At 48.0% G+C, this 25,512-nt stretch overlaps 1 protein-coding gene across 5 annotated transcripts; it reads left to right on the top strand.

Annotated features, from left to right (window-relative positions):
- The first annotated feature begins 4,102 nt into the window (after positions 1-4,102).
- Positions 4,103-25,471, top strand: GATA2 (GATA binding protein 2). Of its 5 annotated transcripts, none has more exons than XM_054036198.1 (6): positions 4,103-4,197; positions 16,386-16,789; positions 17,678-18,280; positions 20,963-21,141; positions 24,214-24,339; positions 25,163-25,471. In XM_054036198.1, the coding sequence occupies exons 2-6, from the start codon at positions 16,561-16,563 to the stop codon at positions 25,460-25,462; spliced, it is 1,437 nt and encodes a 478-aa protein (XP_053892173.1). In that variant the 5' UTR covers positions 4,103-4,197; positions 16,386-16,560; the 3' UTR covers positions 25,463-25,471. The 5 variants fall into 5 exon arrangements, with proteins under 5 accessions (XP_053892173.1, XP_053892176.1, XP_053892171.1 ...); XM_054036201.1 differs by lacking the exon at positions 4,103-4,197 and adding an exon at positions 7,733-7,858 and having other exon boundaries at positions 20,996-21,141; XM_054036196.1 differs by lacking the exon at positions 4,103-4,197 and adding an exon at positions 7,733-7,858.
- Positions 25,472-25,512: the final 41 nt, after the last annotated feature.

Genomic DNA, 25,512 nt, shown 5'->3' with positions numbered 1-25,512 from the left:
TTCCCTCCCCCCCGCACCTCCCTGGAAATGGGAGCTGGGGGCAGACCCGAACTAACTCTCCCCGCTCTGCCTGGGTTTTGGGGCCAGGGTGCTAGGGTGGGGCGGCCCTTCCATGGGCACGTGGCAGGCCCCTCTCTAGGGAATCAATTCACTGTGCAGGAGGCATTTTCCTTAGGCAGGTGTTTGCAGAAGCTCGGGCTGATGGTGCCAGTGTCCCGGGCTGGGGGGAAGCGCAGTCACACAAGGCGCTGTACCCGGGGCAAGACCCCATCTCCTGGGTAACGGTACTGACAACAAAATACCCCTGCTCTGGGCTCCCTTCCGGAGCTGGCTGTCCGGGGCGAATACTGCCTGGCCGAGCCCGGGACACTGGAACCAGGCCGGGGGCAGCGGGGATGCGATCCGCTCCCGCAATCAGCCCCGGCGCCCGCCTGGCCTCCAGGTCAGACCCGAACGCCAAGGGGAGCTCGGCCTACTTGCCCCGTTCACACTTGTCCCGGGCCGCGCCAGCCCCCCGGGGAGAGGAGGGAATGAGGCAGGGCTCCCCACGCCTACCTGCCCCGGGGTCAGCCGGGTGCCCCAGGCTCTGCCCCAGCAGCCCGCGTGTCCCCCCGGCAGAACCCAGGGCACGGGGCGCTCCGGAACGAATCCGAATCAGTCTAAAGGCGACAAAGCTGGAGCGAATCGCTTGGGGACGGGACAAGCCAGCCCCACTCGGGAGCCGCTGAGCGCTCCAGAGGGGCTGGCTGGGGATTATTGACCCAGCACTAGCCGATAAATGGCCGGGCGGCCGCAACCTGCTCCTCAGCCACTTAGCGCCCTAACGCGGAGCCGGTGTGCTGGGCTTTGTCGGGGACTTAACCCCTTCGCTGCCTCGGGCCAGCGCGGGGCGCCCTGTGCTGGCAGCGCCTCGGAAAGCGAGATAGCTTCCCGAGGGGGAGCTGAGGCTGGGGGGTTTGGGGAAGAAAAGGGGCGAACCAATAAGTGCCAGATCCTAGCAGGGGCAAGTTGGTGCCTGAACAGTCCTAAATCAACAGTCCTCCAGCTGCCTGGCGCCAGCGACCCCAGGCCAGGGCACAACAACCGCCCCGAGCCAGACTTCGCTTTCGGAGCTGGTCTGAAGGCAAGCGAGCAAAGCTGCTTATGTCTCCCAGGCAGGGGACCCCCAGCATTTCCGGACTGGGGGCAGCCCCTGCGCAGAGGCTGGGTACCACTCACTCACAAAAAGGGGGACCAGATCACAACTGTTTGTCTTCATTTGGTTTCCTACCGAAAACCAACCTCTCCCACACCCACCTGTTTATAGATATAAACGTAACGATCTCGCTCCCTGTGATCACCCCTTGGGGTGTGCGGGTGTGGGTCTGTGTGTGCCATTAGATATATATTTCTGCAGGCAAGTTTGCCATCTCCTAAGTGGTCCAACCAAATCTAAAGGAGTCTTACAACGTGTCTCTCTCTTCCCTCCCCCCACCCCCATATTCTTGTGCCATTTTTCTCGCCAGTGTCAGAGATGCTAGGAGTGCACTTTATTACACAACGAATATAACAGTGAGTAAATGGGGAGTGCTAACAAAATATGAGTTGTTAAAGATGCCAGCCTCCCGGATAGCCCATGCATTGTACACACACCCTCGTGTGTACATTTCTACACAATCGCTGGCTGGGCACACACATGCAGGGCGCACACACAAGCATGCATGCATGCTAAGTACAGCAAGGAATACATAGATTTTGCCTATCTGCCGATCAAACGCGGAGATCTGCTCTGGTAAATGATGCATTAGATGCGGTGGCTGTATTTGTTGTGTGAGTTTTGAAAGGGTCCTGATAATCTGGAAGCGAGAGATAAGGAACACCATTTATTCAGCAGCACTTTGGAACCAATTTTCAACCCTGTTCAACCCCATTCTCCAGCAGCCTCCAGGAGCCCAGGAGATAAGGATTGGGCTATTCATTATCTTCACAAGGAACAAAGATTAGCTAGCAGAGATGAAAAATTACCCCTGGATGGTAATAATAAGGAGGAGAACCTCTGGAGTTGCTGAGCCTCTCTGCTGCTACTACTACTGCTTTTAAATTCTCTCCCTCTCTTTTTTGTTAAATCAATATTGAAAAGGTTGGGTTATTTGTTAAACCTACTCATTGTCTATCATATTTTTCAATATGCAGAATATGGTTGTTACAGTGGAAGAAAACTGTGAGGGTTTTTTTCTTCTTACCCTCAGACTTTAAAATGACATCTTTAGTATGAAATCTAAACGGTGCAGGCAGAATAAAACATCATTAGCCTATAATAAGCATTCAGCAAAATACATTTGTAAAGACTGTATTGAGTCATTGTAGAGTTTGGGGGTTACTCTCTACAGACATCTGACTAGCCGGGCAGATAGCAATGCAGTTGTCAAAGAATAGAAATTTATCCGAAACTCTGACCTTTCTACAAAATTAAAACAAAAACACAACACACACACAACGTCTCTGGGTTCAAATCCCCATCTATATTAAAATGCATGCGTAAGAACCTCACGGCTCCTAATCCTTTGAATTACACAGGACCTTTCAGTTTAGGGGGCTTTTTTTTATTCGAGTATCTGGATTTGCAATAGCGCCTTGCTTTTGCCTTTAAAATATGAGCATTTTTTTTAATAACAGCCTTTTTTTTTACCCTGAATAAATCTGGTTCTGTATCTCATCTCTTAGGACGAAGGGTGATACAGGCGAGTAATTAAAACAGTTACTTTGGAAATAGGCTGCTGGGGGCTGATAAGAATTATCTGTAGCATATCAAGGACCTCCCCCCCACCCGAATCATATCACAAAGACAGACAGAAAATGCCAGCAAAATAGGATTTTTAGTTGTTGTTTTTGTTGCTCACATATTTTTTACCTCCATTATGATAATTCTTCTCCTATGAAACTTTTCTGCTTCCTTCTTGAAACGCATTTCTCCCTCCCTAGATTTTTTTACATTAGTATGATAATTTAAATTGGGAAAGTGGGGTTCCCTTGCCTCCCCCCAAAATGAATTTAAAATATTTGAAGTTTTGGTATTGTATCCCGTCCTTTCCTAATCGAAGGGCAATATTCTCTCTCACACTCTGCCCTTTGCCTGAAGAGGGGATATACAGTTTAGACACAGCCCTTGCTGTGTTATGTACCAAAGAAGTTATTTTGCTGGCTGTAATATGGAGGGTGGGAGAAGTGAGGGGGAACAAGGTGAAACTCCCTATAAACCAATAAGAAAATAAAGAGCAGGTGAAGATTTCCAGTCTTGCGCTGAGTCTAGTAGCTTGCAAACATTTTCAAACACATTAGTTCTGGCTGACTTGCCTAATAGGCTGGGATAGATGCATTTTAACATTTCTTTCTTTGCGCACAACGACTCGCTGGTTGGTATCTGCGTTTTTATTCCTTCCCCCGACCCCCTCCCCACACAGAGAGCTGATATTACGTGCAGGTGCATAGTCCAGCAGATTAAAATTAGGGACAGAAAAATAAGAACGCTTATAAAAGGCCAGCATGTTAAATGCAAGATTTACTCCCCTCACCAGGGAGGGAAAAGAATACAAACTGTTCTCCTTTCTTGAAAGCAATAGGAAATAAAGAGAGACCGCAGCTAAATAGACCTTAAATCTGAATCCCATATTTCTTAGGAGACTGTAGTGTCTTTGTGTGTGTGTGTGTGTTGTTGGTATAATATCAATTCATTTAAAAATATGAAAGTCAAGTCGCGTAGACTGTGACAGCGAACGCAACAAAAGGTGCAAGCAGCAGACAATGTGATGTGCTTGTACAGATATTGTAATGATGCAAATGTAGTTGAGGGGACGAGCTGCCTTATTATGTACATAAATACACACTGGCTCGCTGTGCCATCCGTGAATGCAGGAGAGTGAGAGGGAGAAGGGGAGGGAAGGGGGGGGGGGGAGACCAGCTCGAACATTGCTGCCAGTTTTAAACAGCCTACCCCTGGCAACCCCTCTGCTGGCCTGCTTATGCATTCACCGGCCATTTAGACACTTTCGTTCCTCTTTATTCAAAGACATGAAGGCGAGCTAGGCAGAGGCGAATCCAGATGTGCCTGGCCGCTGTAAATGACCCCAGGAAGAGAGAAAAAGACCACCAGCCCGCCAGCAAAGAACCCAGTGGAAGGAGCTCAAGAAGCAAGGGAAGAAAAGTCGCTGTAGGGAAAAGGTAAGGGTATTAAAAATAATCAACTCGTGACAAAGTGCCCTGGGGAACGGGGCTGGGATGAAATATGGGGCTCTGCTTCCTCGGGCTGTAGATTAAAAGCCTTTCATTTCGGCCGAGGGGGGAAATCCCAATTTAAACAGAGAGTTTTGGCTGTGGCTGTGGGGAGGCTACTACAACTCTTCCTCACCGGGGCTGTGTTGAACTGGAGAAAGTGTAAACAGCGGTGCTCCCATGGAGACAATGCACTCGGAAGGGGAGAGATTGTCCTTACAGCCTGGTGCTCTTAGCAAGGAGAGATGGAGTATTGTTTATTGCAGATTCTCCCCTAAACCGCCCCTATGTTATTGTCACTGGCTGCTTGGATGGAAATGCGGAATATTTTGGGTGCTGTTCCCTAGCCACTCCATAAGGGACCCTTCTATCTAAAGAGTGGCTAATGCCCAGTGACAGAGAACAGCTTGGCGTGTCAAATAAAGAACTATTGCTCGGTGTTTTAAATAAACCAGTCTTGTCTTTGCTGATGATTTAGGGCATTTCTTGGGGTAGTTTTTCCTCTTCCAGAACAAATCACAGAATTCGTTATTTCTAAAAATGTGCAGATCTACTACATATCCGGTGGGGAAAAAATCGTTCGCGTTGCCTGGTTGCTTTATAACACGGCTGGTTTCTTATTTGAACTAGATGCAAACAGGTAACGCCATCCTTAGCAAAATTTAATAATGTAAGGACCAAATTTACTGACCAAATGAAGCGATGCTTCAAAGAAAATCTAGAGACATACAGCGCGAAAGAGTAAGCTCCTATGAAATACTCTTGTTCTCTTTCACACTGGAAATGGGTGTTTTTTATCTGTTTTGAAAAACATTTCACCCCTAGCGACTAGCATGCTCAGAGATTAAAATAAACCAAGAGGGTTGGAAATTGGGAAAGAGATGGTAGTTTTCAGTTTATAATATAAACCTTGTGTCCCCAAATTATCTTGCAACTCAGGTATGAAAGAAGCGATCAAAGATTCAAACTGCTTTGCTGGTATATTTATATATTAGATGGATCTAGGTCTGAAACTGATTTCTAATGAACAGCGTTTTTTCATTCTTAAACTCGGTCACTTTAGAATTCCCAGATACTTTCTCTTCTAATAGACTGGCCCTATTACAGCTAAAGAATGATCGCGTTTTAAACGCCACATCATCCTGCCAAACTATTCCTTTCGCGAAGAGGGAAGAACACGGATTATTGCGATGGGCCAATAAACAAACTAAACCAAACCAAACCACCGTGAATTAATAGCAGTGAATCTCCCAGGATTAAGTATGTGTCTTTATGGCTTATAATTTTTTTTAAAAACAGCTCCACTTCGGAACGTTCATTTCTTTTCACCAATGGGGGGTGCAATGTTAAATTGACACCCCTCCGCGCCTGGCCCCGTCCTATCCCCCCCCCCATTGTTGTCAGATTTGTTAATAAAAAGATGCGAGGGTTTGTTCTCCCCTGGAAAGCCCCGCATCTCCGCCGGCCCTGGGTTCTGCTCCGTTTGCACCTGCCTAGCCAGGGAGCCTTTGCAGTCCCAGTCCCGTGCAGCAGATTTGCACAGCTTTGCATGTTTTAAAATTACCCAACTATAGGCTTCAACCGCCTCCCCTGCGTTTTTTTTCAAGGCAGCTCTTCCACCCCCACCCCACCCCCTTTATTCTCCTTTTGCTGTGGGGTGCAGAGACTGGGAGAAAAATCCACACTGGCGACTGAATGGCTTTGAGGCGATTTCAATAAGAATAGTTCGGGTGCAGGATTTGGAGCCAAGGTTGGCTTGTTTGGTTGCAGAGCGAGAAGCTGAAACAAGAGTAACATCTTTATTAATTTTTTTAAAACTCAAATTTGGCCATGTTCAAAGAAACTGGCAAGTAAAGCAGCTGCCCAAATAAATAGTATCATTCCAATGATTAGTTATTGTGTGTGTCTATATAGATATAAAATCAGTTGTCGCAGACAGCTTTGTACCAAAAACTAAATATCTGTGTCTGAAACTGACATCGGATCTTTCTCTTCCAGGGCCCGATCTTGCAGCCTTAACTCAGGCGATTTCTCCATGGAAGTGGTGTTGCCTGAGCAAGAACTGCAGGATCGGGCCCCAAATATCTCACAAGCGAATTGACATCGAAATGTGCGTCCAGAAAATCGAACCCTGCAACGAAATTTTTGGTATGAAAGTCCCCTAGACAGCCTACCAAAGCGCCTTTTTTGCGGCATACTCCGAAACCAACCGTGTCGATTACAATAGGGGGAGCATTTATTAATTGCACGTATTAATTATTAGTAGTACTATCCTCGTTATCGCTGCAGTTGCTGCGTTTGAGCAAAAGGTTTGCCAGTTTCCAAAGCCGTGTGGTGGTGCTTGGGTTTGGGGCTGCCCGGCACTACCAGGTCTGGGGTAACAGACTCTGGGCTGGACGATATATTTACCAATGTGGCTCAAGTAAGGGATGCCCGGCAGATTGTTATGCCCGGGGTGAGGCGAATTAGGGAGCCAGTGAGGCGACCAGGGAAGCCAGACAAGGGATCCAGGGCTAGGGAACTTTACCGTGATGAACAAATTGCAAACAAATTGCAGGGGAACAAAACGTATTTACAAGTTGTCAGGCGCGTCGAGAGGACAGGATCCAAACAATCCAAAAAGTCGGGAGGGAAAACAAGAGCCATGAGGAGTCACCCAGTGGGGAGTGAAAACTCTCATGGAGCAATGGGCAAAATATCCGATCTGAATCACCTGGCTGGGGAAGTAGGGGGCAGATCTAGGCAAGGCTTTTCCAGCAGTTAAAAGGAGTACGTGGTCGGTGATTTATTCCCTAAATCGTTCTGTTTTATGCAGCTTAAATGGGGGGGTTGCGGTTAAGAGGTAACTGTGTCATTTTATAACCTTATTAGCCAGCATTGAAAATGTACTAGTCATGCAGGTTGTATTTTAAGAAAGCAGGCAAGCAAGAAACATAAAGAAAGAGGAACATTGGGAAAAGTCTGGACAGAAGGGCTGGAAAGTGACTGCTCGTATTTCTAACCAAAGACTCCCTGTAGCGGCTAGTCTCTGAACAATGATTAGTATTTTAGCTAACAGCAGAGGACATAATCATGACAGCAACAAACGTGGCAGTGGCTTGCTCCGCCTGTCAGACTCTCGGTTCCCCCTCCCCGGGGTGCAGAGCCGATCATACAGGACCTGGACCGCTCGGGCTGCGTGTGCGCGCGGGCAGGGTCCCCCACGTTCCCGGGCCGCGGGGAGAAAGGCTCTGGCGGGCTCTGTACCTGCTGCAGCCGCAGCAGGCTGCGGGGTGGCTGGCTCGAGGGCTAACCCGGAAGCGTGTGTGTGAGTGTGTGTGTGCCTTTCTGACGCCAGTCATACGTGTTTCTATTTCTGTACCTGACTTAGCCAGATTGCTGGAAGACTGGGGGTTGCAGCAGCCCGGGCGAGCAGCGAGGTGGCTGTGCGTTCCATCCACAGGCCTGCCGCCCCCCCCACCCCCAGCGCAGCCGGCTTCCTCTGCCTGCCCCCCCCCCACACACAGACACATCCCACCCTGCACCCCATGCTGCTGGCACTGAGGATCTCGCTCCTGCTGCTGCTGCAGGGGACGGGCGTCGCGGGAGACCACCAGCAGCCCTCTCAGCAGTGAGTACCTTGCATCGCGCTCCCACAGCTCCGCCAAGGTCTGCACGGAGACGCAAAGGCGACCCCGAAGCCTGCGTGCCCTCCAACATGGCTCGTGCCGTGTGCAGCCCCTCTTATCTCAGACCCTGTAGGGGTTAATTAAGCGCGCCTCTCTCGCGCTCGCTCGCTCTTTCCTCCGTTTTTGATGGCTGCACCAATTAGTTGCACATAGGAAAAGACGAGAAGAATAGGGTTACAAAGAGAGGAAAAACTTATGCTGCCCCTGGGGTTTGCAGTCAGGATGAGTGAAGTTTAAACAAAGAGGAAAGTAGATGCGGTTGCCATTCGAACAATGCATCTGAATGATAGAGCGACAAAGCGAGGATAGGAATTTATGCTAAAACATATTCGATGTGATATGACAGATTATTGTATGCCACCGTACCTAGCACTTCGCCCCTGTGAAGCAGGATCGGGGCACAGAGATTGCAGCTCTGATGGCTGGGGTGGAGTTGGAGAGAGATATTTCTTGTATTGACTTTGCGGCGGCGTGGTATGGTGGGAAACCTTTATCCTGAAGAGCTTATAGATTGCAATAATTATTATCCGTTGTAATATCTAGATCAAAGGCGTAAAAGGAGGTAGGAGGCGGCCAGCTCCCTCCTCCCCTAATGAACAAGATAAATGATAGGAAAAGTCCAAAACTGCCAAAAAGAAAACTGTCACAGCCGGCTGGCAGAATGTTCCCTGGTACCGAACCGCTCCCCATCCGCATGGACAGGCCAGGGATTATCGAACAATTAGCTCAACCAACGCTTTCTTCCCCAAACGTTCAGTGTCCAGATTCTGTTACAGCAGAGCATGGGGATTTGGTTATTTCCCTATTGAACCTTTGCCTACTTCTTGTTGCTTTTAGAGTCCGGCATAAAATCTCTTAAATTGAGATTTCGTCAAATAAAACCGGGGCAAACATTGAGGGCATGTAAATAAACAGTCTGCGTGTAGGTCTGGGCACATACGTTTTCTGCCTTCGAATCTATATGCGCCTTGATCATAGACACAGGTGTCTTGCTACATCAAATGGCCCCACTAACTGTTGCTAAAACATGTTCCCTCCCCCCCTTAACGAGATGACATCACTTGTCAATCAAATTAAAATAACCAGCTGTGTTTCCAGATCTGGAAGATCTCCCTTTAAAAATTACAACAAAAAATTAAGGTTAGTAAAACAGTTGCATAAAAAGAGATAAAAAAGACAGTCCTGTGAGATAGACAGCCAGTCTGCGGAGAAAATTTTATAACTCATAATACGCTTTTCTGTTTTACCAGTTTTCCCTCTCACTAGATAAATCCATATAGATCTGCATGACTATCTATCGAATCTATCTATATCTCAGAAAACACAGATAGCTGATTTATCGGCTTGCCTGGACATATATACAGAGAGAGACACTTGAAAAATAAAAGGTGGGATTTGATGTTTGGATACAATTCTTCCTTTTCTTTTCTCAATTGCCATGTCCTGCCGACTATGGCATGTGCAAAGAAGGAGGGCGATTTGCAATGCATTTGGCGTACCTTGTGTTTGCATAGAACAGCCAGTAAATCTAGCAATCTATTGGAAGAAGCTATGGAAGGGAGATGGAACGGGTGGGGGAATGCAGGGCCCAGCCAGGAGTGACTTCAGGGACTGGAGCCGGCTGACTGCAATCCTGCAGCTCACCGCCCGTTCAGGCAGATTCTCTCCAGAGAGGACTTTAATAAAATTGACACAATAGTTGTTTAACCAGCCGTGTGAAACAGGCTGAATCTCAGCTCCAGAAAATTAGTTAAGCTTCTGCGCCGAAGGTCCTTGTGCGGGTTAGTTTATGTTCCGATGAGCGCATTAATTAAATAAACGTCCCAAGCACACCGTTTTACTCCTTTGCCCCCCGGTGTTGCTGCAGTGGGGCATTTAATAACAAACCTACCCTAACAAACAAGACCGAAGCGCTGAACTGCCACGCGCTGAACAAGGAGTTTGTAAATCAGAGGCGCGGGGATCACTGAACCTGGAGTTCTCAAAACACGTTTGGAGAAGAATTCATAATAAGCTATTAAGCACAATTTCCACACACACCCTGAGCTCTAGTAAGCATCAGTGGATGTGGATGTGTAATACATACAGGACTCTGTCTTGCGATTTCACTGGAAAGAATTAAACCGCCTATGAACTCCTGTATTCCACGTGGAAGGGGTGGTTTTTTTTTTTTTTTTTTGAAACGGAGAATGATTTTATTTGCTGTTTATTGTCAGGAGTTTAAAGAGAAGAGCTGGAAAAAGCGATTTAGTGGTCATCCCAAGGCAGGGGAAAGCAGTGCCCTAAAGCTGCTGGGAAGACCTAATGATAATTAAGAATACATAGAGACACTCATTAATAATAATAACCGCCCGATGGGAGACATTGACTTTTCAGGAAAATAAGAGGATAGGAAGAAGTTGCCCAGAAGCCTGGGCAAGGACAGTAATAGTGTCAGGAATACCCCGAAAACATTGGTGGCAAAGGAAGCCAGTGAGAATTTCTTTTAGCGACACACTCCAGTCCCAGAGAGAGGCGGCGGCGAGGACGGACAGGGAATTCGTTTGGATTTTGGATTTTCATTTTTGAGGAGGAAACTGCACCGTTTATTTCCTCCACCCCCAGTATCTCCCCAATGCCTCGCGGACGGGTTGGGGGTTTTTTTCCCTCCCGCTCCTTGCCATCATGTGGATGTTGTAGGCAAGGTCTGCAGAGGAAGCAGCGAGCTCCCCTGGCTGCAGGGAAGTGGCAAGAACCGGCTGTAGGGTAATCTGACACGGGGGCTTCAGGGAGAGTTTCCTGGGCAGTTTTGGGGTCTGTCGCTCCATAAATCAAGCAGCCTGATTAATCTTTACAATTTGTCTTTTAAAACAAACATGAACGAATTATCAGCTCGTTAACTGCGATTTTATCACCTGCCTAAAACAAACAGCCCCCCAACGCCGCCTTGCTCATTGCAGCGGGGAAATAATTAAAAAGGTTGGTATTAGTTAATAAGAATGCATTCGGAGCGCATTAACACCGGTATTAATACGATCGCATTAACAGCCCAGCCACTGCAACGAATTTGGGTTCTCCCCCAACGCTTTCGCAGTAATCACGTTCTGCGGGGATCTGTGATTTTTCAGCGTGAAACGTTTGTTCGGATCTATTAAAACATTCTCCCAGCAGCCCCCCTCCCGGTTAATTTTGCAAACAGGGGCAGGAGAGCATTTATTTCTAGTAATCAAACACGGTGAGATTTGTTGTTCCCTTCTGTTGTTTGTAACTTGATACTTGGGAGTAAAAATTCCTGATCCGAAATCGCCTTATTTTCATTGAAAAGATCGATTTGGGTGTGTGAAAAAATATAGATCATTTTAATGATTGTTTTTAGAAAAGGTTGTCACCTCTCTCCCTCCTGCGCACCCCAGGCCTGGTACAGAGCCTGCGGAGTATACAGCCTGATATTGGAAGATCATATCTGCTAAAGCGCCCTTACACCAGAATCCGAATAAATCATCCAATACGGCCGAGTTTATCTTTGGTTCTATAATGTACTAATTCCGGCATAGGGGTCTGCGGTGGCAGCTTCTAGATCAGTCTGTATCTATGCCAGGCTACGTCTCCCCGCGCCCCGATTTCACCGGAGAGATTGTGTGTGGGAGGCGCTGACAGACTTACTTGTACGATCCCTTCTCTCCTGTTTTAATCGCTTTCACTGGCTGAAAACAAACGGGAAGTGTGTGCGTGGGGGGAGGGGGGAGGGGGCGAGAGGGGTTCGAGGGGGTCCCAAGCCTGGGAACCGCGGGTAGGCAAGGGGAAGCCGGGAAGGGGGGAGAATCCGAGGCCATGGGGAGGTGGTGGTGGGAAGACGGGGCTAGGTTCAGGATTCTGTGCCCGGGTTGTCGCACAGGATGCGGGCTTGGGGCGAGCTCCCGGCCGGCCCTGGCTCAGAGCCGGGGCAAAGGCATCAGCAACTCCTCCCCTCCTCCCCCCACCCCCCAGCAGAGCTGAGCTGGCTGAGGCCGCGGGGCAGGGGGTTGCGCTGTGTGGCCCCGGCTAGCTCCGAGCAAGCCCTGTCCCGGCCGGCGCAGCCAGACCGCCTGTCTCCAACCCCCCACCCCTCCCGCGGCCGGGCCAGCCCCGCCGGCTGCAACTGCATCGCGGCTCCTTTCTGCGGCTGCCCGCCCGCGCCGGCCTCCCACCCCGCCGGGGGGCTGGGGAGTGCAGGGCTTCCCCTCTCCCGCAGGGGCCGGCGGCGGCACATCCTCAGCCCGGCTCCCCTGACCCGCGTGCTCCCGGCCCTAAAGACCCCGAGCAGAGCCCGGGACTGGAGCGTGCTGATCTCCCCTCCAGCCCGCTGCCGCCCCCACGCGGCCCACGGATCCCCACGGCCGCGCGGCGCCCACCTCCCTGTCTCCGCCTGCACAAGCTGCGGCCGGGCGGATCCTGGCAGCGCAGGAGTCCGGCTCGCCTTAGTTTTCCAAGAGGGGCGAGGAAGCCCGTGGGGGGGGAGGAGGGAAAATCCTCTCACCGCACCACCACCCTGTCCCCGCAACCCCCTGCCCCGCAGCCCGGCCCAGCCTGCAGCCAGCGGGGAGGAAGATGCCAAAAAAGAGAGGGCGGGGGGCGGGGAAGCTGTGGTGTATCTGTCCCCCGCTTGCCTTGGAAATCTGGACTGGTTTTGTCTGGCTGGGAAGGTGGCAGAGATGGAGGCAGGAGCAGGGGGGCAGGGCAGGAATTGGGGGTGTCCGGGACCCCTAGTTCCCAGGGAGAACCCGCCCCAAGTCGGGGAGAGAGGGGTTTGTCTTGTATTATTATTATTATTATTATTAAAAAGTTCATTTCCTGGCGAATTTGGCAGCGGCGGGTGACGTCAGAGCCCCGGCGTCTCAGTGACTGGGGCCGCCTGGCTGGGGAGAAGCAGCCTCCTATTACCCAATTACTGACTGTCAATCCTCCGAGCCGGCCCCCTCCCCTCTGCAGAGAGACCTTCCCCTGCACACCCGGCCCTGCCCTGCACTCTGTTTGGGGGGGGAGGGAGGGTATGTAGCCTGGTCACGCCAACACGCCCAGCCCTGCCCTACCCTCCTGTGTGGTGTGTTGGGAGGGGGGTTATATAACCTGTTCACCATCACACACCACCACTGCCCTATTCTGTGCGTGATTATATAACCTGAGTACCCCCTAAAACACACTCCTGCCTTACACTGTGTGTGTGATTATATAGTCTGACCACCCTACATTGTGGGTGGGTGTAGTGGGATTATATAACCTGATCACACCCCTCAAATCCTGCCCTAACTCCCCCCAAACATACAATCCTGAGGGGGGGGGTATACCCCCCCAGGGCAATACAACCTGATCACAACCCCCCAGCTCAGCACACATACATCAATCGTGCCTTACAGTGGGGAGGATCTACTCTCCTTCCCTGTCAAGAGTATTACACCCTGCTCACAACATCTCCCTCCTTCTCCAACACACCCCTCTGGCCTGGTACAGTGGGGGGGACGGACTCCCCAGTCCATGATATAACCGGATCATAACTCTCCCCTGTCCCACAAAGTACCCCATCTCACCCTACAAGGAGATGTACACCACCCAGAATGATACAACCAGATCACACACACCCCTCCCCTACAAACCAACCACCTCTTCCATTGTGACCTGGGAATGAATTGGTAGAAGGAATAATAAGTATGGAATTTACACATAAAGTAAGGAATGTGACAAGACTTGGGGCCAATCTCAAAAACATCTCCACAGGGTCCCCCTAACCCACCTTTTCCCCCCAGCAATGTCTTCATTTCTGAGGTGGATGGGAGAGAGAGGCCGGTTTTCTTGCTTTGATTTCACCCTTGAAATCTATTCATGTAAACAATTATTTTTCTGCATCTAGGAGATAAGAGGATTTACAATAAAATGAAAAGAGCTCTTAAAAAACCAACCCAAACCAGTCAATTAGTTCTTTTTTAATATCAACATTTTTAGGGGTAGGTAGAGACCTGGCCCACACCATGTTAGTCTTAATTGTATTTTCCTGTCACCCTGTGTTCTTTGCCTCCTCTCCCTTCTCTCCCCCCCCCCCCAGTCGCTTTTCGCAGAACACAGACTGTTAAAAGTGGGACCTTCAAACTGTGATAAATTAATTAGCTCGCTGCATAAAAAGCCTGTTGATTCAGATTGCACTTCTCATCCGCCCTATAACAGGCGGGTTGAAAGCCTCGGCTGCTTCAAACGGATAGAAATACGTCAAAAACCAACCCAAAACAAAGAGAGAGTTTATAAAAATGAGTTTTGAAAAGGTTCCCGATGAAATAGCACAGTTGGGCTCCGAGGGCCAGGACTGACCCACTGCGCTTCAGGCTGTTCATTGTCTAGTACAAACATACACTTACTTAAACAAGGGGGTGATTTTTTTCTTATTATTTGGGGGTTTCCTATTCTTGTAACGCTATAATGTCGCTTTGGGCCTGACCATGCTTTCGGCGCGCAGCCCAAACTCACAGGCAAGTCAGCGAGCCCAGAGCCTGCATTACTCAGAGATTTCAGGGAAGTGTCCCAGGGAAGTCCATGCGGGCTCTGCGCGAGAGACAAGCGCAGGTAGTCTGCAGGGCGGCTGGGAGACTGGCAGGATCGGGTCCAAAAATATACAACCAACGACTAGCTTTACAAAAAAAATGACTCAAACGGATTTTTGGGGTCCTAAGCCCTCTAGTTTACACGCCCGCCCCAGGTGGGTTCCAAACAGACTTGTGCGGGTATATTTTAATTTTAATTTTATTTTATTTTGCTGATTCACTTATTTCGAACTAACATGACGGTAACAATCCCGGACAAATGTGACATCTGCTAACGACCCGAATCCGGGGTTTTCTAACATTTAAAGTACTGCTTCGGCAAAACTAGAGTCCTGGTTAAATGAGAAATGATTCCCGTGTTAATGCAACTGGCTAAAATAACCTGCATTCGTTCTGAGCAAACAGCCAGAGTTCACTGGGGCAAACGCATCACGCTTAAATGTTAAGGAAAGAAAACAAGCATGTTCTTATCAAATCCTTATCCGTCAAATCCCTTTTCTATTTAGGAGCAGGTTCCGCCGTCCTTACTCACACAGAAACCCCGTTCACATAATGGGAGATTTTGTCTAAGGAGAACCTGGCCGATCCAATTCTGTCTTTACAGCGTACTCCCGACTGAGGTTCACACGCCAATCAAATAAACAGATAAACATATTTTTGCCTTATTTATTTATTTACTTTACAGACAGATTTGTGAAGCAATTAGCCATTCAGTAAAACCGGGTTTGTGTGCGCCTTCTAACAGGCTGCTGCCCGGGCATCTATGGTGGGAGAGACCCTGACCCACTTAGGTTTCCCCCCTTCACGCCTTTGGTGCATGTATTTCGATCCCCAAAACTGGTTGGAATTGGAATAATTTGTTCATAACCTTATTCTGGAGCATTGGGGGGTATTTAACATTAGCCGCAAACAAACACCCGCTCTGCAAGACAGGCGGACCTGGCTGGTGCTGCGGGCCGGGGAGAGTGGAAGCGGGGATAGTGGGAGGTGGGCGGGGGGGTCTTTTCTGTCTTTGGCGGGTTCAGCTCTTTTAAGATGTTTGAAGTAAATTAGGGGAATGTGGATTTCTGGGGCCAATGGCAGCGCGAGGCTGGGCGCTAGGACGCTGATTGGCTGGGCGGAGGTTCTTAGCCCTGCGCGTCGCCCCTAGTTCATGTCTACTGAACTGAGTCCAGCTGGCGCCAGGGCTGACATAGGATGCTTTGGGGATGTTACAAAAAAGGCCAGAATAAGTGGAGCTTGCCATCTGAGTAAGAACCTCCATCCAATCCTCCTCTTCCTTCTCTCTCTCACTCACTCTCTTCTGCAGTCACAGCCTCCAAACAACCATCCATCACCCCCCCTCCCACCCCCTAAACTTACAACCCCAGAAAGAAACTCTGCAAACATTTGGAATTAGATTCACTCCACTTGGAGGGACTTTGTGTAAGTATGTTAGGGGGGAAAGAAGAGCTGGGTTTATTCTTCAGGGAAATTGATTCTGAGCTGCTGCCTTTTCTCTCTCTGAACATTCCTTTCACTTTTCCTTTTCCTCTTTTGCTTTTGTGTCAGTTCGAGCTGGTATAAGTAGGTGACATTAGACCTGCTGTTTTTTTACTTTTTTTCCCCTCTAAAGGCAGCTGGAAAAACTCTTATTGACGTTTGTAGAAAAGAGGAAACCTTTTTTTTAAAGCTCTTGAAAACAGACGCTGTTTATTTTGGGGGGGGGGGGGGGGGAGAGGGGAAGCCAGGGTAAGAACTCGTGGGGGCGACGGAGCACAAAGTGAGACTTTTGCGGGGGGGCACAAGGAGGGACTTCCCCCACCCCCATTCATCTGCATGTTGGGAATTGCGGAATTAGCTCAAACCAGGTGGAAAATGCGGAGGGTGACGCGCCTCCTTTGAATAGCCATGTAAAGTACTAACCACTCCTTTCCTCTTACAGGTGGTGTCCCGGGCGTGTCGCAGGGAGCCTCTCGCCACAACTTTCCTGCTAAGAGAGGGACACGCTGACTTCCCCCCCTGTCCTGAGACACACACGAGCCACCTGCCGTAGTTTTAGAACCTCCCCATCACCAATCCGGGCTGGTTGGGAGGTGGGCTGGGCATTCAGCACCGGCATGGAAGTCGCCACCGACCAGCCTCGCTGGATGGCTCACCACGCCGTGCTGAACGGGCAGCACCCGGAGACGCACCATCCAGGACTGGCTCATAACTACATGGAACCGGCGCAGCTCCTACCTCCGGATGAAGTCGATGTCTTCTTCAATCACCTGGACTCCCAGGGCAACCCCTACTATGCCAACTCGGCCCACGCCAGGGCCAGGGTGTCCTACAGCCAAGCTCACGGTAAATCTGCACCGGTCTGCCCCCTCACTCCCCCCGTTTTCTTTCTCCCGGGGTCCTCTGTGGGCTTGTGCCGGGCGGGCAGTGACTAGAGACCAGGGTTGTCTGGGGGCTGCTTCAGTATCACTGGGCAGGGAGACCCGAGAAAAGGGGATCGAAAGGGAAGCCCGGGTGGACTTTAACCCTAGAAATAACCGATGGGGGCATGAGGGGGAGGAAGGGGAAATAGACTGAGTGGGTGGGTGGGTGAGTGCGCGCATACAGACCGAAGAAACTTCCTAGTCCCGAGCCACGGCCACTTCCCGGATATGAAATACAAACTAATTCAGATCACGGGTAGATTTTATTTTGGGGGGACCGGGGTATTAGTGGCAGCTGAGAAAGTGCTCCCCAAGCCTGCAGAGCCAGTCGGGGCTTTCCTTTTGGGGGAGAGGGGCTGCTACCCCCAGACAGCCCCCTTTAGTATTATGCTGTCGCTGCTGCTTTCTTTGCAGCTCAGTCAAAGAAGCAAGTGGGTTGGGAGACTTTCGGGACTCGCAGGGTGTTCCTGGCGCCTGGATAGGGAGAGGCGAGGCGGGCAGGGGAGCCCGCGTTGTCCCCCTGGCTCGCCAGGGCAGGTCTGCGGTGAAACATTCACCCCAGCCCCGGCGCTGCTCGCTCGGCACCCGCTGGCTTTGGGATGGCGGGTGCCCTTGCGCGGCCGCTGGATCTCCCCAGCAATATGGCTCTGACTCTGGGCGCGTCCCACTGAACGGCGAGACGCAGCTGGACACTTCCCCGTCCCTCTCTGCGCCGGGCTGCGATTCTGCCGGCGTCCCCCAGCGCTCCGCTGGGCCCGTCTTCCTCGCCGGGCTGGTTAGTGTGATAGTGAAAACTCCCCTCTCCCCACAGCCCGTCTGACTGGGAGTCAAATGTGCCGGCCTCACCTGATTCACAGCCCCGGGATCCCCTGGCTGGACAGCGGCAAAGCGGCGCTCTCGGCAGCCCATCACCACAACCCTTGGACGGTGAATCCCTTCACCAAAGGGCCCCTGCACCCTTCCGCCGCTGGAGCCCCCGGGGCCATCTCCGTGTACCCGGGCAGCAGCACCTCCAGCACGGCCTCGGTCTCCTCGCTCACCCCGGCCTCGCACTCCGGCTCCCACCTTTTCGGCTTCCCACCCACCCCTCCCAAGGAGGTGTCCCCGGACCCCAACTCCACCAGCGCAGCCTCGCCCTCTTCCTCGGCCGGGGCCCGGCAGGAGGAGAAGGACACCATCAAGTACCAAGTGTCTTTGTCGGACGGGATGAAGATGGAGAGTGCCAGCCCGCTGCGGACCAGCTTAACCTCCATGGGGGCCCAGCCCTCCACCCACCACCCCATCCCCACCTACCCCTCCTATGTGCCGGCTGCTCACGAGTACAGCAGCAGCCTCTTCCACCCGGGCAGTTTCCTAGGCGGCCCAGCCTCCAGCTTCACCCCCAAGCAGAGGAGCAAAGCTAGATCCTGCTCAGGTAAGCCCTACAACGCCTTGATCTCTGCAGCGCCTGTACAGTGTTTGCCTGGGGGGCGGGGGGGTGATGTGTGTGTGGGGGGTTGTAGCTCAGGTTTGTGTATGTGTGTTTTTGAGGAAGGTTGGAATGTGTGTTACATGATTCTAGTTTGGGGGAAGAAAAAACCCCACCAGCACAGCTTTTTACATGCACTCGGAAGAGGAGGTGAGGGTGGATTTACTTTGTTGTCATCGAGATACATCTTAATCTCATTCACCTGGATTTTTTAAACACGCTGTTGTTGGGGCAGCTCTGAGAAACTGACCTAGCTTTTCTGTTATTAACTGCTGGTAGGGCAAGCAGGCTCCCGTAAAGGTCTAGTCACTGGGTCTCTGCTCTGCAGCAGTCTCATGGCAGGGCCTAAGGGACACAGTAATCCCTAAAAGAAAAAAAATTGGCAGATCTAAATTATGCAAATACGGGTTTATACGGCAAAATCTCTCACACAGAAAAAGAAAGACATTGGCTGGTTCTAATCACTGGAAATTGTGGGCTAGATCTTGCACTCTTTACTTCAGTGAAACTCCCATGTACTCCATGCCGGGAATTTAATTTTGTTTCCCTGCAATAAATTGCACCTTTATTAATAAGAGAAAAGGCCAGTCGTGGGCTTTTAGCATTGAGCGCACATTCACAATTGAAACTTACTAGTCAATTGCTTAAAACTGAAGAGGGGCTTGATTTCTTTCCGATCACACAAGGAGCAAAAGTTCAATAGTTTACACACCAGTCCTGAGGACTTAAACGCTAACTTAAACCAACTCAATAAAAACTAGAAAATGGGATCGGACATGATTGTTCTCTGTCTCAGATCCATCCCTGTTTGCTAAAAACGAATCGCAGAGCATTCACCTCTTCACTCCAGTTTTCCCTAAAAGTGTCTTCTGAAAGTAGCTTATTCAGTGATAGCTCAGGTTTTGATCTCACTTTGAAGTGTCCCCAGCTGAATATCTAGACAAATTAAGAAAACTATATTGTTCCATTCACCTAAATCATCTTCTCCGTTTGCATTCCCAACGCTGGAAGAAAATAAAAGTATATATTTGGGATAGCGTTGGCTACCTTTAAACAAAACTATATGTGTGTACACACACCTCTATTTTCTATTTTGAAAGCGGCCATGAATTAAGAAACATGATCTTTTAGGAATTTTGCAACAAAAAGATCAGACATTTTACAATATCAGCTCTATTTCAAATCGCTTTTTTAAGGGATCTTCCCCCCAGTGTTTGAAATGCGGCTGCTGTTTTTTTTCTTTTAAACCGTGAAAAGAAAATTAAAATACAGTTGCCGCTCTCCCCCCCCCCTTTTTTTTTTAGAAACAACTCCAAGAGTCACTGCAGAGAAATGGATCCTTAATGGCCTTATTTTGGTCCCTTAGTTGTCGAGGGTTTTATTAGACGGGGGAAGTGAGTGATCTTGAGGGATTTTGTTTTGTTTTGTTTTTATGGGAGCCCCCGCGCATGGAACTGGGGAAAGTTCGTGACCACTCACTGTTTTTGTAGGAAAACTAAGACTCACGACACGACGACTCCTGCAGCTTCCTGCCCTAGGAGGGACAAAAGCTAGGAACGCAGAGTTCCCCTCATTTTTCACTGCAGACTGTGTTGTTTAAAAGCCACCCACTCCCTAGATGGAAGGAGACACAAGCCCTGCTGAACTCGACAAGGCCTGCTCCAGTTACTAGCAAAAATAATTTCCTCTGCAGTTAAATACTGTACAATTTGCATAAACTATATTAAGAGAATTTCCTATATTAAGCAGACCAGCCCTCAAACCATCAGAGGCAGTGAACTTTCAGCAAATAGGTTTCAGAGGCCAAACAAACAAACCAAAAACCCTTTCCCCCCCCTCCGAAAAAAAGGGCAGCAGATATCTAAGGGGTTACATGCAGTTTTCTAGTTGGAGAGACAAGGTGGGTGAGCTAATATCTTTAATTGGGTGTTGGGTTTTTTTAGAGTTGCCCTCACCAAAAATTAACATACTAAAACAAATGAGGAAAGAGTAAGATATACCACCCCACCAAATCAAAATTGTCCGATTAAAAAGTAAAGTACAGAAAAAAGCTGTTTTTAGAAGTTCCAGAGTGCCTGCTTAAATACAACTTTTTCAAGTGCTGCATTTCAACCAGTTTTGCTAAATGAAAATAAAAATAATCATTGAATCATTTAGATGCTGTCTCCACTTCCAAGCTGCCCTGCTTTATTTTAGGATATTGCAGCACTTGCAGCAAAGTGTCTTTTGGCCCAGATTCGGTTCCAGATAACCCTTTGCCTTCAAAATTTTTGCTTTGTGTGTGTGTGTGTGTGTGAGGATATATGTGATCTAGCCATAGAGGTGCAATAGATATGGCAGGAGAACGGTGCACATGACATGGTAAGGGAGCTCTTGTTGTTACTGAAATGATACTAGTTCCATTTGACACAACAAGGGTGTCCCTCTTTCTCACCTTGCAGATACAGCAACTGTTTTTTTGATCACAACATAGAGTGCTAGTTTGTATTAGAGACACTAAGGAGAGCCTTGCCACATGTACTGTAAATAATCAATGCTGTCTAATTATGTTTGAATAATGCACTGTTTTGACTTCTGGAAAATGCCTAAAGGACAATGCAAAAAGCTTTTGTGAATTTGTTTTTAAAGAAAGAAATCCGGTTTCTTCGTGTTTCCATTTAGAAGGCAGAGAGTGTGTGAACTGTGGAGCTACTGCCACCCCTCTCTGGAGAAGAGACGGCACTGGGCATTACCTGTGTAACGCCTGCGGGCTCTACCACAAAATGAACGGTCAAAATCGACCACTCATTAAACCTAAACGAAGACTGGTAGGTGTCTGTCTCTGCTGGGTTTGGGGATAAATTTTGCAAAGGGACCACCCGCAGACCCACCCATGGTGTGTCTCATCTCCTGTGCTTCAGACCCCGCATGGATGCTAGATGTTGTATTGTACATGAGACTCATGTCACTCAGAGGTCACGGCATAGCCTAAGGACAGAGTGCAGGCACTCCACCCATAGCAGTTACATGCCACGGTATAGAATGTAAGTAGGCTAGCAATCTCGATTCTATTCCTACACTCTGTTCCTGTTGGAAGATATGGGGCACAATGTGTAGCTGTCTTTCTCCTTATGAACACACACTTTGATCCTTAGATGACAGCTTTCATTTGATTTCTCATTTATTTGGCCTCCTGGGGCAGTTCAGAAGTGTACCAGTATTGAAAGGGTTACAAGCGTGACTGCAGTCCTACATGTACTTAAAAAAAAAAAAAAAAAAAAAAAAAAAATTCCAACCCAAAAAACAAAACAAAAAAATCAAATGAGTCAAACCTACTGCTCTCTACTTAATAATTATTTGTATAAAGGCCATGAAGTAATTTTCACTCTTCTATTCCATGACAATATTAATATTGGTTCCCTCCTCAGACAATCCCCTAATGTGTTTTTTTTAAAACCTATTATTTTTCCATGGAGTCACCTATACTTTGTATTTTCATTTGAGTGATTAAAAAAAAATGTCCTTTCTAAGCTCCTGGTAGTAGTTTCCTATCCGGATATCTGTACGTTAAAGATAAGGAAACTTTGTGAATCTGTTTCCTGACTCTAAAAGCTTTAGAAAGTTTCTATAGGCAAGGCATGCCAGTCATGCTTGCTGTTTTGAAATTTCTAATACACTCTACTCCACAATATGTGTAAAACTGCTAAGAATAATAAATATCTATCTATCTATCTATCTATATATATTTGGAGCCATGTGATTTATAGTCCCCTAAATCTCTTGGCCATTTTGGGGACATTTTACTGGCCTGGGAGGAGGGAAAGAGAGTTGGTTTTAATGATATAATGCTGGGATGGGATAAAGAGGATTTCTGTAGTCAGCCAGAATTTCAACTATGCAAGCTTCTTAATGACTTGCTTTCCTTCTAAAGTGACTGACACATACAGAAAAATGTTAAGACAACAGTGTAACATTATCTGAAGTGCTTGCCAGACTGAATGGGACAGGCCAGAGAGTTAAGCAGCATAGTTTAGTATCAATAAGCCATTTCAAATATGCAAACATAGCTCTCCACCTTCTAGTGTGCTGGGAAATTGCCCTACTTAGCTCACCGAACGGAGTTTTGGGGGGCTAGATTTTTTTCTGTTGTCTTTTTGTTAAATGTTATATATATACTTCCCCCCGTGGTTCACTCATCTGTTGGGATTGGAAGAAGATTGTCTTCATTTACGGATTTATTAATATTAGTTTTTTTTTATTGCATGTCAAAATGACATTGTCGAGGCATGAAGGCCTAAAGTTAGTTGTGTTTTGGTTTGCTTACATGTGCATGCACTAGGGGGTACAAACTGCCTCAGCTCTGGCTTTTGGCTTTGTTCTTGCAGGCTAGCAGGGGGACCGAAATAAATAAATCTCCCAGGCCTGATTCTAGTCTCACTTTACAGAATACTCCTCTGCCTTCAATGGAGTTACTTCTGATTTACACCAGCATGTCCTATAAGTGAGAGCAAGATCAGGGCCATAATCTTCAGAGCAGGACCAATCCATGGTTTGATATTTAGCCAACTCTCCAGCAGAGGAAAATACATTATGAGTTGCGTAAAGCCCTGATCGCAGAGAAAACCCAGTGTTGTAGGATGTTATGTTGTAGATTCTCCCAGAAGCTCGATGCCTTGAGAGGAGCCTCACTGGGGTGCAGGAAGGGATGGGCAGTAACTTGTCCCTAGGATTTTTGTAGCCAACTGTAAAAATCTTTAGGGAGCAGGGCCCCCAGGAAATTAGCACAGTTTATGTGTTTTATAAATACTTATTAACATACATATTTTGTTCTCAGAATTTGCTGGGTTGTACAAAATGGAATGTATTTTAAACATTTCCTAGAGCATCTTTGAACCTTCCTAATAAGGATGTCTCCCCAAAAATACGGGGTGCATTTTGTCTATTCCTAACATTTTCTGAAATGCCACCCTTGTCCCAGGATGTGTTATTGTAGGGTCTCTCACTCAAGTGCCTCTACTGAAATCAATTGGACTTCTGCATGCATTTACATTTTTCCTATCTTGTTGTTCTCATCTGAGGAGGCTGAAAGGTTCCCTCTGCCCCCCCCCCCTCCCCCAAGGTTCAACAGAGCAGTATGATTAAAAGCATCAAATTTTAAGAGAGGATATTTTTGGGGCTTATCAGCCTAGAAAATGAATAGGGATAGAGGCAGTAGCAGGGGCAGCAGAATCATTGCTGCAAGGCATGAGATTAGGTTTGCTAAATATTTAACAAAAGTTGGAGCTGGTTCTGTTTTCTCTTTCACTTGTAAATGGAAACTGAAATTTTACTGATGGCTATGATAAATACTGCACCCATCTAAGTAATGCAGCTGGTTTTCCTTGCTGGTCACCTTTAAAGGGACACTATCTGTTTAAGAATCAGATTCTAAAAGTCCTCCTTTCTTGTATTGCACTACAAACACTATTGGTGCTTAACAAATTGATAATAAGAATATTTTAAAAATCCAAGTGTATGGATCTGGAATTTATGTGGAGCATTACAAGGGAAAGCTTTTAAAAAACAAATGTATTTCCTCCTTTCCCCCGCCCCCCCATTAGTGCTGTTTAGGTTTTGCATTACTTTTGTCTTGGACTAGGAAAATAGACTACTCAGCTGCACTGTCTCGTTTTCGTGCAGTAGCCAAATGTTCCAATATTTGGGAGGCTGTTACGGTGGGGGACCATTTAAATACAAACAAGCAAAACCTGGGGAAAAAAATCAAAGCAACATTTCTCTGACCTTTCTGTTTTGTAAACAGATTTGGGATTAGTTACAAATCCTACATATTAGACTTAAATTGACCTTTAAAATGGGCTTATTCCAAGTATACTAAATAATTTCCCCTCTCTTTTGGTTAGTCAGCGGCTAGGAGAGCAGGGACCTGTTGTGCCAACTGCCAGACAACCACCACCACCTTATGGCGACGTAATGCAAACGGAGACCCAGTTTGTAATGCCTGTGGACTTTACTATAAATTGCACAATGTGAGTATTTGCTTGTCTTGTGTGTCTCTGCTTGCTTAGCTGGGATTGATGCTTTAACTGCATGGCGTGCTCTGGCCTTTTATTGGTTTCAGGGTTTTTTTTCTCCCTCCCAGGTTCCCCTGGGGACTCAGAGCCATTCTTTGTTGGCATAGTGATGCTAAGTTCACTGACATTACAATGTATTAGCTTGGCTTCTAAAGCTTGGGCAAATCAGGCAAAATAGAGTTACAACACTAGTTTTAACTAAGTATGTTGTATGTGCTTTCTCTCTCCAGCCACAGAGGCCATTTGAAATGGATTCTGCACAAAGATTAATCCCAGGGGGTGGTACCTTTGTGCAGAATTGTAAAGTTTTTTGTTTGTTTGTTTGTTTGTTTGTTTGTTTAAAGATTGTTTAAAAAAAAAGAATCAATTTTGAGTAGGAATCATTCGACACATTTGAACATTATTTAAAATGCAAGTAACTGAGGTTGAAGCTTTCCTAGGAAGAGACCACTCCCGTTTTAGAAGTGAACTCGGTCAGTGTGTGCTGCCTTGTTTGATCTCTTCTATTAGGAAATGAATGGGGGGCGAAGGGTAAGCATAAGGGAAGGATGGCCATCAGCTGCCAAATTCAGTCGAACTGTTTTTCATGTCTGGGGTTTTTGTGTGTGGCTTCATTAAACAAATCAATATAAACAAGGTCTGCGGAGAGAAACACCATTTTGTTTGGCCAGAAAAAGTTCTCGGTCCAGGAAAACACACAGGGGCTGTCCAAATATTTTCCTTTTTGCACAATAAGGTCATTTTGTCTGCATGAGCCTGATTTTCTCATTTCTTGCAGGTGAACAGGCCACTGACCATGAAGAAGGAAGGAATTCAGACCAGGAATAGGAAAATGTCTAACAAATCAAAGAAAAGCAAGAAAGGCTCTGAGTGTTTTGAGGAACTGTCCAAGTGCATGCAGGAGAAATCCTCTCCATTCAGTGCCGCTGCCCTCGCCAGTCACATGGCACCAATGGGGCATTTGCCACCTTTTAGCCACTCTGGACACATCCTACCAACTCCTACTCCAATTCACCCATCTTCCAGCATCTCATTTGGACATCCACATCCATCTAGCATGGTTACAGCCATGGGATAGAATCTGAGTACCAAGAGACCCACACAGAGATTAAGAACACTGGGGCTCTG

The sequence above is a fragment of the Malaclemys terrapin genome, chromosome 7, assembly GCF_027887155.1.
Source record: "Malaclemys terrapin pileata isolate rMalTer1 chromosome 7, rMalTer1.hap1, whole genome shotgun sequence".
Taxonomy (NCBI): domain Eukaryota; kingdom Metazoa; phylum Chordata; order Testudines; family Emydidae; genus Malaclemys; species Malaclemys terrapin.
Note: the sequence above shows the minus strand (reverse complement) of the source record. Positions and strands in the feature narration are given on the sequence as shown.